At 33.4% G+C, this 12,764-nt stretch overlaps 1 protein-coding gene across 1 annotated transcript; it reads left to right on the forward strand.

Moving 5' to 3' along the window:
• The first annotated feature begins 8,642 nt into the window (after positions 1–8,642).
• On the forward strand, positions 8,643–12,046 carry LOC120216229 (transcription factor ICE1-like). The gene is made up of 4 exons (XM_039213718.1): positions 8,643–9,797; positions 10,112–10,336; positions 10,943–11,113; positions 11,742–12,046. The coding sequence occupies exons 1-4, from the start codon at positions 8,757–8,759 to the stop codon at positions 11,823–11,825; spliced, it is 1,521 nt and encodes a 506-aa protein (XP_039069649.1). The 5' UTR covers positions 8,643–8,756; the 3' UTR covers positions 11,826–12,046.
• Positions 12,047–12,764: the final 718 nt, after the last annotated feature.

The raw sequence follows: 12,764 nt of genomic DNA on the forward strand, positions 1-12,764 counted from the left end.
CTAAATCGGTACCTAGTTAATTAATTAATTATCTTTGCAATGAAATCTACAAGTTCAAATTTAATTCAATTTAAGATCCCTTAAAACAATCTTTTTTAAATTTTAGAACGAAACATAATAATATTTAATTATTTCTATAGAGAAAAATCGACCTCTCATACCCTGAGGTAGTCAATTCCTACTCCAATTGAAATAAAGAAATATTATAAATCCATTATAATATTCAAATGCATGAAATAAAACAAAATAAAACAAATTAAATTAAAAATTACCAATCCTTTTAGAAAGAAAAAGAATATTCGATTATTTAAAGATGTCGAGATCGAACCTTTTATAAGTTCTAATGATCTTTTCTCGAAGAATTTAAATAAATGAACATTTATTTTTCTCGCATTTCTAAATTTTAGGTGCGGTCAAGTTTTAGGGCTTCACTTGGCAGGATACTCATTCATTTTAAAATTATCGAAAATAATATTCTCATACATTGAGACAATCACTCCTCCATGAGCTTAAAATGACGAGGTGTTACCCTTCATCCAATTATTTGAGTTGGGTCAAGTTGTGCTCATGAAAGTATTATACATTACATGAAAAAATGAAGTTATGTGATTCTTAAATTAATCATTCTCATATTCATACACATGTAAACATATTAACATGCAAAGCAAATATATACCACTAATTAAAGAATGTCATTACCTAACAAGGGACTTCATTAAAAGAAAATTTAAATATAAGGACTAAATGTAAAAGATAAAGTAATCTAAAATAGGACAAAAATATTTGAAATCTAAATCTAAGGATTCAGGTGAAAAAGTTCTAACAATTAAGGATTAATCTTACGGGGGAAAATACTAAATAAGGACTAAGTCAAAAGTAATCTAAACCTAAGTGTTCAATTTATACTAAAGGCTCTAAAATGAAATTAAAAGGAATTTAAAATAATGATCTAAAATTGAAACCTCAAATAAAGAACCAAAATGCATAAAAACATAAAGGTAATGAATAATTCAAAATAAATAAAATAATAATAAAAGGACTGAATTATAGCCAGCAACATAATACATGGACTAAAACATGCTAACTTCATAATAATGACTAAATTCAAGTAAATCTAGGGTCCTATATGCAATTTCTCCTATTTAGTTTAAGCTAAAATAAGATGAAAAATAACATAAACTGTGTTTGCACATCTGAAGTAAATTGAAAAATTAAAGCAAACGAGGGACTGTATTACAAAAACGTGCCTAAAGTACGGGGGCCTAAAGCTAATTTACCCCTAAACTTTCAATGGCTAAAAGATAATTAACCCAAACATATTAAATAAAAACCTAATTTTAAAATAAAACTAAACCTAAACCAAACACAGGGTCGTCTCTTCTTTGAGAGTTCCCAAACTCTCCCCTTTTCATCCCCAATCGAGAACTTAAAGGGATTCACACCCATACCGTCAGTAACCTCCTCAGTAGTCCTTCTTCACTCTGGCCACTTACTGCGTCAGCAAGGTAAACCTACACTACACCTAAGACTCACTCAACCCTCTCCTCTCATCTTCTTCTCGACTATAACCTTGAAAGAACGCTACCACCACCCTTGGCAAAAAGTCGGCCAACCTATGCTCCGACCACCACTCACGGTGGTCGAGTTAGATAAAGCCTAAACCTAGACCTAAAAACTGACCTCCCTTCTACCCAAAACTCCCAAGCTCAAATCCAAAATCAAAATATAAAAAACTCCTAAACCGACCGGAAGGAAATGACCCCTGTACTACCTCGACTCCGGCGATGGATCTCACACGACGGAACTCTCGAACTCAAGTAACATCAATTAAACCTCCTCTTCTCACTCTGTTTCTTTATTTCAAAACTCCCTAAAACTTTCCTCCTCTCATTCTTAACCCAAACCGGACTCCGGTGACACATGCAAGCCTTAGAACTAACCCTAGACTCCCAAAATTCTACGATTTCCCTCTCCGGCCGATGAAACTGGTATGGCTCTCTATTTCCGGTAACAAATACTAGATTGAAAGGTAAATAACTTGCTCTTTTTTTTTCATTTTCATTTGTTTCAAAATAAGTGCGCGCACACACAAATACTCAACACATTGGAAATCGAAAATGAGATGGGGAATACCTAAAAAAAAAGGTTCTATTGCTTTCAAAAAAATGGAGAAGACCCATGTTTCATTGCTTTCCAAAAAAGTTGAAAGGGTCCGAACCCCCTTTTACATTTTATTCTATGGGTTTTATAATACCCAGATTACAAAAAAATCCAAAATCAAAGGAAAAAAAATTACATCTTTTCTTTTGATATTTTGCATGAGATCCTGAGGAGCTCAATTGGCGCTACTTTGTTACCTCTGCCATAACCATTTTGGCAGGGGATAATCACGGATAACCAATTTGTTATTTTGCTCGTGACGAGGCTCAATGAGGACCAATTGACGTGGATTGTCGTTTGGTGAAAGGGATCATCGACTCAAACGATAGGGGTTGTATTGTTGCTCACGCGGGAAGAGAGGTTCTGAAATGTTCACACATGGGTGAGGGATCACACGAGCCGCTGGGAGGACTTGAGAGCACTGCTCGATGGCCATGATTCATGCTGATGAGGCATAGGAGAGCACATGTTTTGCTGGCAAGTGAACATACAACACTGTTGATGGTTGGGAAAACCCTTACTAGGGTTTACAAGACCTTAAATTTTGGGCTTCGGGTTATGTAAATGGATCTGGTATGAAGTATGGTAGGTTTGGGTAGCACAAATGGAATTTGGAATTTAGTTTAGACAACATTTATTTGGGTTTTATAAATGGGGTGCTATGCATAAATGGACATGGACATTGTTTTAATGGTTAATTTATGAGGAAAACGGATAAACATGAATAGTCATTGGTCCAAACAATCCAATGCCTAAACCTAAAATTGAATCTTCAAATTGATAAATTGGACTTATCATCAATGTACGAGTGACTTCAAATCGGTATTCAATCACCCTCAGTTTGAATTAAATTGCCCAAACAAAATTAAGGTCACCAGATGGGTTTTGAGCGGAATTGCACAGTAGTTCAAATGGTGGTGACGACGTGGCTTATGGATGTTGGCATGACCAGAATTAATAGAAAAACATCAATGGAGCGATGGTGGCTTAAAACTCAATGAACTTTCAAACGCTTCTCCACAAAAAACGGTGGCTCCTTATGATGAAAGGATAACGTGGGTTTGATTAGGGAGTTGACGTCGATGCTAACGAAGGTGGTGGTGGCGATCACGACTGGCTGGTCGATGACCATGGAAGGGGGAAAAAGGGTTTGGGACTTGCTTCGCAACGTAGGGGATTTTTTAAAATAATAAAAAATATTTATATATTTTTAAAATTTTAAAATAATTTTTCAAAATTATCAAGGTTCGACACGTGTTACTTAATGGTCAAATTTAATGATCATTACGGTTCAACCACTTAAAAGTATTCCGATAAAAACGTTAAACACCTAATTTTAACAAAAAAAATATTTAGATATTAAAACGTTTTTGGAAGCAAATTTCATACGCTTACTTTTGTATGAAAAACTTCATATGCCAGGGGAGAGAGAGTTTGCAAACGGCTAACTTAAAAAACAAAGGAAGGGTACGTACAAACAACAGTCTGTGCATGAAAACGATACATCGGAAGGCGTAGGGGCCTAGGGTTTTGATTCGTCGGTTTTCTCTTGAATAGTTGCATATTTGCCGCGTGTAATTTTCTTTTTTAAGTTTGTTAACCACATTTAAGGTACCTGTAGTCTCCCACGTGAACAGATAGGTGTTTGTTATGCTAATAATTTGTTGAAAGTTATTTACATGCATTCCTACTCTTGGTATTAGGGCTCATCTCTCTCGTGTTTGGCAAATGGCCAGAATCTAAGCAGATGAACTTTAAATCACTGCAGTAATCAAATAATCATGAATTGGAGACAAGTGTAATGGACAGAGGAGGGAAGTTTAAAAGGAAAAGGCAAAATAAAGTGAACCGGGAGTAGGTGCGGTGAATGGCAAAGGAGGTCACGAGAAACTTGAGAGTTGTTTTGAAAGTTACATTCTCAATCAATAGATGGGTTTGCGATTACGTACATTGCATGGAGTAATTAATTGTAATGCTTTTCAGTTAGAATTACTTGAATGTGGCGGGGGGAAAGGTAACCGCGGTGTGCAATTTGAATGGAGTAATTAATAAGTAGAAAGCTGGCGGGCTATGCTTGGTGAAGCCTAGAATTGACATTTTGGTTTATCTTACTTCATTAGCTTAGGCCTAGTTAAACTAAACTCATCAATTCTGACCACATAAAATAGTGGATCTATAAGCACACATATATTAGTAAGGTAAAATACACAAATGGTCTCTGACTATACGGTACTATTTTATTAAGTCCATTGACTATTAAAAGTTACAAAATGGTCTTCTAACTATAGAGTGTTGTTTTGTTAAATCTCTCGACTATTAAAAGTTACAAAATGGTCACCTGACTGTTCATTATGTTCCAAACTCGTCCTTTTCATTGAAAAATTAACGACATTATGAGCTGAACATTAACCTGTTGACTGTGATATGATAAAATATGATCCTAAAATCCCAAACAACTATCATATTTCAGTCATCATGTTAACGTTCAACTTAGACAATCATTAATTTTTAAATGAAAAAGGACGAGCTTGAAACATAATCAGTAGTAGAGTGATCATTTTGTAACTTTTAATAGTCAATGGACTCAACAAAGCAACACTCTATAGTCAAAGGACCATTTTGTAACTTTTAATAGTCGAGAGAGTTAATAAAGTAGTACCCTATAGTCGAGGGATCATTTGTATACTTTATTATTAAATACAAAATTTATGTATGAACAGACAAATAAAATTTTACGGTGAACACAATTAATAAAACGATAATTAACAAAATAATAAATAAATTTCATGATCGACACTTGTCTACATTAAGCGAGGTGTGGATCCGCCCTTGAACACATGTCCCCAACAAACAAAAAATACCAGTTAAATTATCAATAGAATTAGAGGCAATTCGCATGATAAACATCTTTAGTGTATGATTCAAATTAATCGATTAATGAATCTAAAATCTTTTAAATACGATAACTATTAATTATTATCAAAAAAAAAAGTTCCGAAAGATTGTTGAACGATATTATATTCTTTATTTCTCTCATCAATGGTTTGGATTAGTATGTCGGAGGTATCTTTCACAGAGATTAGGGAATTAAAAAGAAGAAAAGAACTAACATGTAGTGTGTGATTTCATTAAATACAGGATGCTATCACAGAAGTTCAAATAACTAGCTTAAACCTACCTACACAAATTGAATTTAAAATCATAAATGATTATCATCCCAATTAAAAAGTGTTTAAACTCAGAAACTTATATTAAGATTCAATTTTATCAAATGTCGTCAAACTATCAAATAATCTTTAACTTTTAGTGTGTTTCCATCGAATTCTCAAATTAGAGTATTATTACAATTAAATATTGTAATTACTTTCGTCATCAATTTCATCGACTTTGATATGGAGTGATTGTTTTATTAAATATGTATTAGTTAATAGATATTTTTAAACATGTGAAACTCAATTGTGTGATTATATAGTTTTTTTTTTTAACAACTTCATCAATTTCCTCTATTTCATTTTTTTTATTTGTGTCATGTTTTTCATCTTTTTTCACGGTTGTTTGGTCGTTGGTCAGATTGTATTATTTAGAAATTTGAATTGAAAATTTTGAAGAAAAAAAATTAAGCTAAACTAAATAATTTAACTTTTCAAACCAACATGAATGAATAATTTAGTTTTTCAAACCAATATGAATGAATAATTTAATTTTTTTAAGTTCGAATAAAATTAGAATTTTACTATTCATATATTTTAAAATTGATTAATAACTTTATGTAAATTTTTTCTGAATATTTTTTAATTTTATAATTGAGTAAATCTATACCTCTCAATAATGGAATAATAATAAACTCTTATATTTAAAAAATCTTAAAATTATTAAAAGGTAATATCTATAAAAGTAAATTTAATTGAAATTTTGTTAAATTTAAATATTAAGTCATGCTATCAAATTAAAGTTATCATAAGATTTATTATGATATGATATCAGTAGGGACAGAGTCCGAATTATTGATACGATGTTTATTTATTTTTTCATCTTTATTAATTGGTTATGATATCAACTTTAATATTGATTGTCGACTGTTGATATTTTTTGTTGTCCTTTTGTTTTTATATTTTCAATAAGTTTGTATGTATGTCATGTTTTTATTTGTCTTTATGACACGAAATCTTTTGTCTTTTGACACGTTTTTCGATCGTTTGATCATTATTTTTACTTATGTTTTCCTAATGGTTGATTTGACATTATTACGATTAATTAAGATGACGTTTACCTAGTATATTGTTGATATTTTCTACTTTGGACATTTGGATTGAATTTGGATACTCGTTATGCGTTCGTGGGTAATTTTTCACGTCGCTCGAGTCTGATTTACTATTTGTCGGTGGTCTTTCAATATCTTAATTCCCTACTGTGGTTTTTTTATCGATGCGATCAGATCTGATTGTATCTATCATTATTCAAGTTTCTTTGTTAGGTTTTAATATTCTCTTGTATGGTCTTTATGTGATCTTAAGTTTTTAATAGTTTTATTTTAATGATTATAGAAAATTGTCCTAATTATATTTTTAATTTACTATTATGATTGCAGGTCTTCATTGTAAAATGAGATATTTCCTATTTTAAATAAAATTAGCGACTTCTATAAAAAAAATATAATTAATCATAAAAATGAGAGAAACAAAATATAATTAACCATAACAAGAGAGAGATAAAATCAAAATAAACTAAAATTATGAACTTTACTTTAAACTTTACTCATATTTTTAAACAATATAAAAAAAGAGATGGTAACCCCAAGATGAAAATAACTTCGTCCTTGAAAATCAATAAAATTTAATTTAACTTGTTTATTTATTTTTGGTTAAACTACATAAATGGTCAATAAATTTTTAGGACTCTTGTATTTTGGTCACTCAACTTTTAAAATTTATAATACATTCATCAAACTTTTAGATCACTTTATTAAGGTCCATGATTGTACCTCCGGATAGTTCTATCTAATGTGACACGTTACCTCCTGTTAACTCTCTCTTCTTCTTCTTCATCAACTCTATCCGAAACTAAGAAACAACATCAATCGAACACAAATTATTTTCAACTCATTGTTCACCTCAACGGGAAGTTTTCTTTTCTTCTTCAACCATGCCCCAAACACAATTGACGATCTTACCAACAAAACCCATGAAATTCACACGTTTTTCTTTAACAACACAAATGGGATTGTTTTTACCAGTTTGGTGGTGGTGGAAGCCATGACTACCACCAGCAATGACAGTTAACAAATTATAAGAAAGAAGAAAAGGGTCGTACAAGGGAAGAAAGCATAAACATATTTATTCAAGTTTGGTGGTGGAGGAAGCCATGACTACCATTGTACTTTTAACATCAAAGAATAAGCATGAAGAAATCCATGGCATTTACAATTTTCAATTTGGAAACAAGTACGCATAAACTCCACTGAGCAGTAATGGCAGGGATTACATTCTTGGGAGATTGAATCCTAATATTTTCCTACTTTCAATCATTCAAAAACCTCACACGATTACAAATCTGTATGTAAAGGGTTTCTTTCTTTCATTTATAAAGAGAAAAAAAAAAGAAATCTTGGATTTGTGTTTCAACAGGAATTTCATGTCTTAAAATAAAGCAAGTACATCTGTTGTTTTAACAATTGAGAGTTTGTCATTTCAACAATACGATGATGAATGCAAAATGTATATATCAGCCTCATGTGAAAACCCAAAGAGCACGAAACGAAAATAAAAAGAATAAAATCGAGTGGAATTAATGGTATTACCTCGATTGCATTAGAGGAGGTGTATCTGAAGGAAAAGTTTGTAATTTTCTACCCTTTGATCTCGCCGAATCAATAACAAAATAAAAACATATTGTTGGGATCGTCAAGAAGAAGAAGAAGGGTTAATGGGAGGTAATGTGTCAAGTCAGTTATAAAACTGACGGGAGATAACGTCAGGGATATTTCTGAAAATAAATAAAAAGTTTAATGACTTTATTATAAGTTTTAAAAGTTGAGTGACCAAAATGCAAGAACTCTAAAAGTTTGATGACAATTTATGTAGTTTATCCTTATTTTTTAATAATTTATCTCATACAAATTTATTCAATTAAAATTTATTTCACTTAATTTAATTTTAAAAGAATAATTGAGTTTTCTTCCTAAAATGAAATCCACTAACTTTATGAATTCGAATTTTAAGAGAAATATCCGCATACTATACATATTAAAATATACGGGTGATTTATAGAAATTTTAAGAGAAAAATGGGCTAAGATAAGAAGTAAGAACTGAACATGACAGGAAAGAAACGGGCAACGAAAGTAGCGGTAGAGGACAGGCACAGAGAGATAGACATAGAGATGGATAAAACCACGTACGTTGTTTCATTACTCTCCAATTCCCAGACTCGGTTTTGTTTGGTGCGTTATTCGTAACGCTCAATCATGGAATCCTCTCTCTTTCTTCTCTTCACAAATGTGATGCTCTGCTGAAAAAGTAACTTCACTTTTCTTTCGCTCTCTGGTTTCCCATTTCCGCTTCCCCTCCTTTACTCCCTTTTCTCTCTCGGAAGAGAGCGATGGTTCTTGGAGCTAATGGCCTGGTTTGGATGGATGGAGAGGAGGAAGAAGATGCAGTTTCTTCTTGGACTCCAAACAACAATAACAACAACAACAGCAGCAGCAGCAATACTCAAATTGTGACTAAACAGGACTTCAACATGTCGGGTGCTTCTCTTTCTCCCTTCAAATCCATGCTTGATGCTGATTGGTACATGAACCCAGGTATGAGCAATGATCCTCAAATGAAAGAGTTTGGTTTCTGCTCGAACCAGGTTGATAATAACAACCTCCTCCTTCAACACCATCACCACCCACTTGATTCCTCTGCTTCTTGTTCTCCTTCACAGCCCTTCACTACCCTTGAACCTCAGCCTTTCTTGCCTCCTAAATCTTGCCTCTCTTCTCTCCTCTCCAACAACTCTTTTGATAATGCCTTTGATTTTATCTCCGAAACTGCTTTTCTCGCTCAGTTTCAGCCGAATCAGACCCCGAGTTTGATGGGTTTTCCTACCGAGTTCAGTTCGAACTCCGACTTTCATGGTACAAAGCTGTTCACGGCGACAACAGAAAATGGTTATGCTTTGAGTGGCGGCGGTTTTGAGGGCTTCGATGTATCGGGGAATGCTGTCTTTATGAACAGAGCAAAGATTTTGAAAACCCTTGAAGTTTTCCCTCCGGTTGGTTCTCAACCAACTTTGTTTCAGAAGCGAGCCGTGATGCGTCAGGGCTCCGGTGTGGCTGATAAGTTGGATGTTTTGGGGGAACCATCGGACAGAAAGAGGAAGATGCACGAGCTTGGGGAGATCGAGGAAGCCAGCATCGATGTGTCGGGTTTCAATTATGATTCCGATGAGAGGAATGATGATAGCAAACTGAACGAGCGTGGCAAGAATGGTGGGTCCAATTCAAATGCGACTAGTACGCTCACTGTTGGTGGGGATCAGAAGGGTAAGAAGAAAGGGATGCCTGCCAAAAATTTGATGGCGGAAAGGCGGAGGAGGAAGAAGCTCAATGATAGACTTTACATGCTAAGGTCTGTTGTGCCAAAGATTAGCAAGGTAAAATTATATTTGAGAGTTCTTTGATAATTATTATTTTGGACTAGCATTTTCTTAAAATTTCGATCTTGCTATTGTGTGCAAAGTTAGAACCTTGATATGTAGCATCTGATCTTACCCTTGAACTCAATGCCATTTCACCCAATTTGTATTGAGAGTTTGATATCATGCATGCTTAATTTTAGTTTCCGTTCCCCTGCTTTTAGGATGGCGAACTAATTGAGTCATAGTGGTTATAATTGTATTGAGGCCATTTTAGTTTGAAGTATATACCTTGGTTATTTTAGGTGCTTATTGTGCTTATTATATAACAGATGGATAGGGCTTCGATACTCGGGGATGCCATTGATTACTTAAGGGAGCTTCTGCAAAGGATCAATGATCTTCACACTGAACTTGAATCCATCCCACCTGGCTCTATCGTGCCACCATCTACGAGTTTCCACCCATTGACACCCACTCTACCTACTCTTCCGGGTCGTGTCAAGGAAGAACTTGGTCCCAGCTCATTCCCGAGTCCTAAAAGCCAACTCGCAAAGGTAATCCTTTGAACCTAAAAGTTCATTTATTTATTTATTTAACATTTTGTATTTATTTGCTAGTTTTGCTATAATTGCATGAATTTCATTAGTTTCTCCTAGAAGCTGGGTTTTTTTAGAAGTCCTTTTACCATCTGTGAAAAAGAAAACTGCATTTGAAGTTATTATTGAGCTAGCATGTTGCATTAAATTTGAACGCTTTCTAATTCAACTATGGACTTGCAATCTTTCAAATGATTTGCATTTTAAGTTGATCTTGGAAAGCTAACATTGCCCTGTTAAATCTATCAAATAAATGACTTCTTGTGTACGTACTTGTATGAACAACGGTACCGATGTTTCATCCATTTTATGTATAGAAAATATTGTCATCAAAATGTGGAGTCTTAGTCGAACTGTCTTTATGATATTTGTTATTCATTGGTCAATATTGTTCTGAAGATTATATCTAGGTTTTTGTTTCTTTGCATTTGGATATAGAACTCGTGTAGATGAGAGCGGATATTTAGTTGTTACATACAACACATTTTTTCCTTCATGTTTTGAGTAGTAATAATAATTAACTCATTGGCCTAGTTTTTACATTTAGGGTTTTGCAATTTTCAGGTGGAGGTGAGGTTAAGGGAAGGAAGGGCCGTCAACATTCACATGTTCTGTGCTCGCAGGCCAGGTCTCTTGCTGTCCGCTATGAGAGCTCTAGACAACCTTGGATTGGACATACAGCAAGCTGTAATCAGCTGTTTTAATGGGTTTGCACTGGATGTTTTCCAAGCTGAGGTGCACTTCTTTCTCTCTTCCTGTCTTCATATATCTATCCATCATATATATTCATCGCATATGATTTCAACTAATAACAATTTTGATGAATGTGGTTTCTTTTAAAGTCTAGCCAACTCCAGCGGAAAATCCAAGGCCCTATAGAAAGTTATTTCTTCTGTTCAACTCCTAAAACTACGAATGAAATTGCGCTTTTATCGAAGGAATTCAGTAATCTTTTTGTGCATCATTGCTAGGTTGGACTGTAGTTGAAAAAAGACATGTTCATTAAAAGGCAAGTTCAAATAATGGTATAGACCATGAGTCAGGAGTAGCAGACTGACTACTTGTTCTAGTTTGCACATGGACTGAAGCAAGAATTACGGTTTTAGTGGGAAATATTTTATCTGTTGCCAGAGAACATTATATTAGAAAAGTGGAGGTTATGTAGATCAACAATAAGACGGTGACGCTTGTTTTCCCTCGCGTTTAGTTTCACTTTGGAAGTTGAAGCTATGCAACTACCACAATCATAGTTTTAAAATTAGGAGATAAGATCGGAAAGTGTTAAGGTGTTTAGTTAGTTTGCAGATATCGATATCTGGAAGAAAAATTCATTAATTCTGATTTCGTGTTTGACGAATGGCAGCAATGCAGGGAAGGGCAGGATATATTGCCTGAGCAAATCAAAGCAGTGCTTTTGGATTCAGCAGGGTTCGATGGTGTAATGTGAGGGATGAATGGCTGGCGTATTCTGATGGTATGAGCAGCAGAGTGGCAGTAGTAAATGCTAGTGTAAATTCAATTAGCTGCTTCTCATCATAGTGGTAGTGAGCTTTGTAGTTGGCGCAAGCAATTGAATATGTTAGCAGATATGCTTAATTTTCTTAGCTACCATCTTACTTTAGAAGAAAAAAAAAAGCAGATTCTGATGGATTTTATTAATTTATTACTCCATTATTTTTTATGTCCAGTAATTTCAGCTTTTAGGATCAAATCTCTATGCATGATGTTTTGGTTTTATTATTCCTGTCGCAGCCTCTGGGCTCTGGCTCCTTGCGGTTGGAATTTTTACGTTATTTATCCATTCTAAATTAGGACAAATTCAACTAATCCATTCAGCTTTTCGTTAGGGTTTTTGTTAGAGTTTTTGAAAGAGTTTTTTTAATTTAATTTTATTTAAAAAATACATCATAGAAATAATTTAATAAATACATTTTCGGATAACTTTATATCTTATCAACTAAATATTATAATTTTACATTTTAATAAGACGAAATAAATTAAATAAAATAACACTTACATCAATATATTAAACAATATACTTTTTTGATAGTATTTGATGATTACAAGGTGATATCAATTCAGAATTTTTTTTAGTCGTTAACAACTAACACGCATATGCAATCGTAACTGTTTTCAAGACTTTATGGAGAATAACAATTTTTTTTATCGTTGAAATCACTTGACGAGTTATATCAAATAATATATTATATTTTAATACTTTTAGTTTTAAAAATAATATTATATTTTATAAACCAAATGTACTTAAAAGTATACGGGGTGTTTGTAAACAATTTTTAAAGAGTTTTCAGCTTATTTGATCATAAACAGCTGGTTGATAGTCAAATCTTTTATTTTAGTGTTGGTAAACACTTTTTTGAAAGAGTTG

Source organism: Hibiscus syriacus, unplaced genomic scaffold (genome assembly GCF_006381635.1).
Source record: "Hibiscus syriacus cultivar Baekdansim isolate YM2019G1 unplaced genomic scaffold, ASM638163v2 tig00110159_pilon, whole genome shotgun sequence".
NCBI classification, from domain to species: Eukaryota; Viridiplantae; Streptophyta; class Magnoliopsida; order Malvales; family Malvaceae; genus Hibiscus; species Hibiscus syriacus.

What these genes read in the sequence shown, in the direction of transcription:
- LOC120216229 (XM_039213718.1), top strand. Translation starts at nt 8,757, where the DNA reads ATGGTTCTTGGAGCTAATGGCCTGGTTTGGATGGATGGAGAGGAGGAA. An exon ending in CTAAAAGCCAACTCGCAAAG is followed by an intron (nt 10,337 to 10,942) that starts GTAATCCTTTGA and finishes TGCAATTTTCAG; the next exon opens with GTGGAGGTGAGGTTAAGGGA. An exon ending in TGGATGTTTTCCAAGCTGAG is followed by an intron (nt 11,114 to 11,741) that starts GTGCACTTCTTT and finishes GACGAATGGCAG; the next exon opens with CAATGCAGGGAAGGGCAGGA.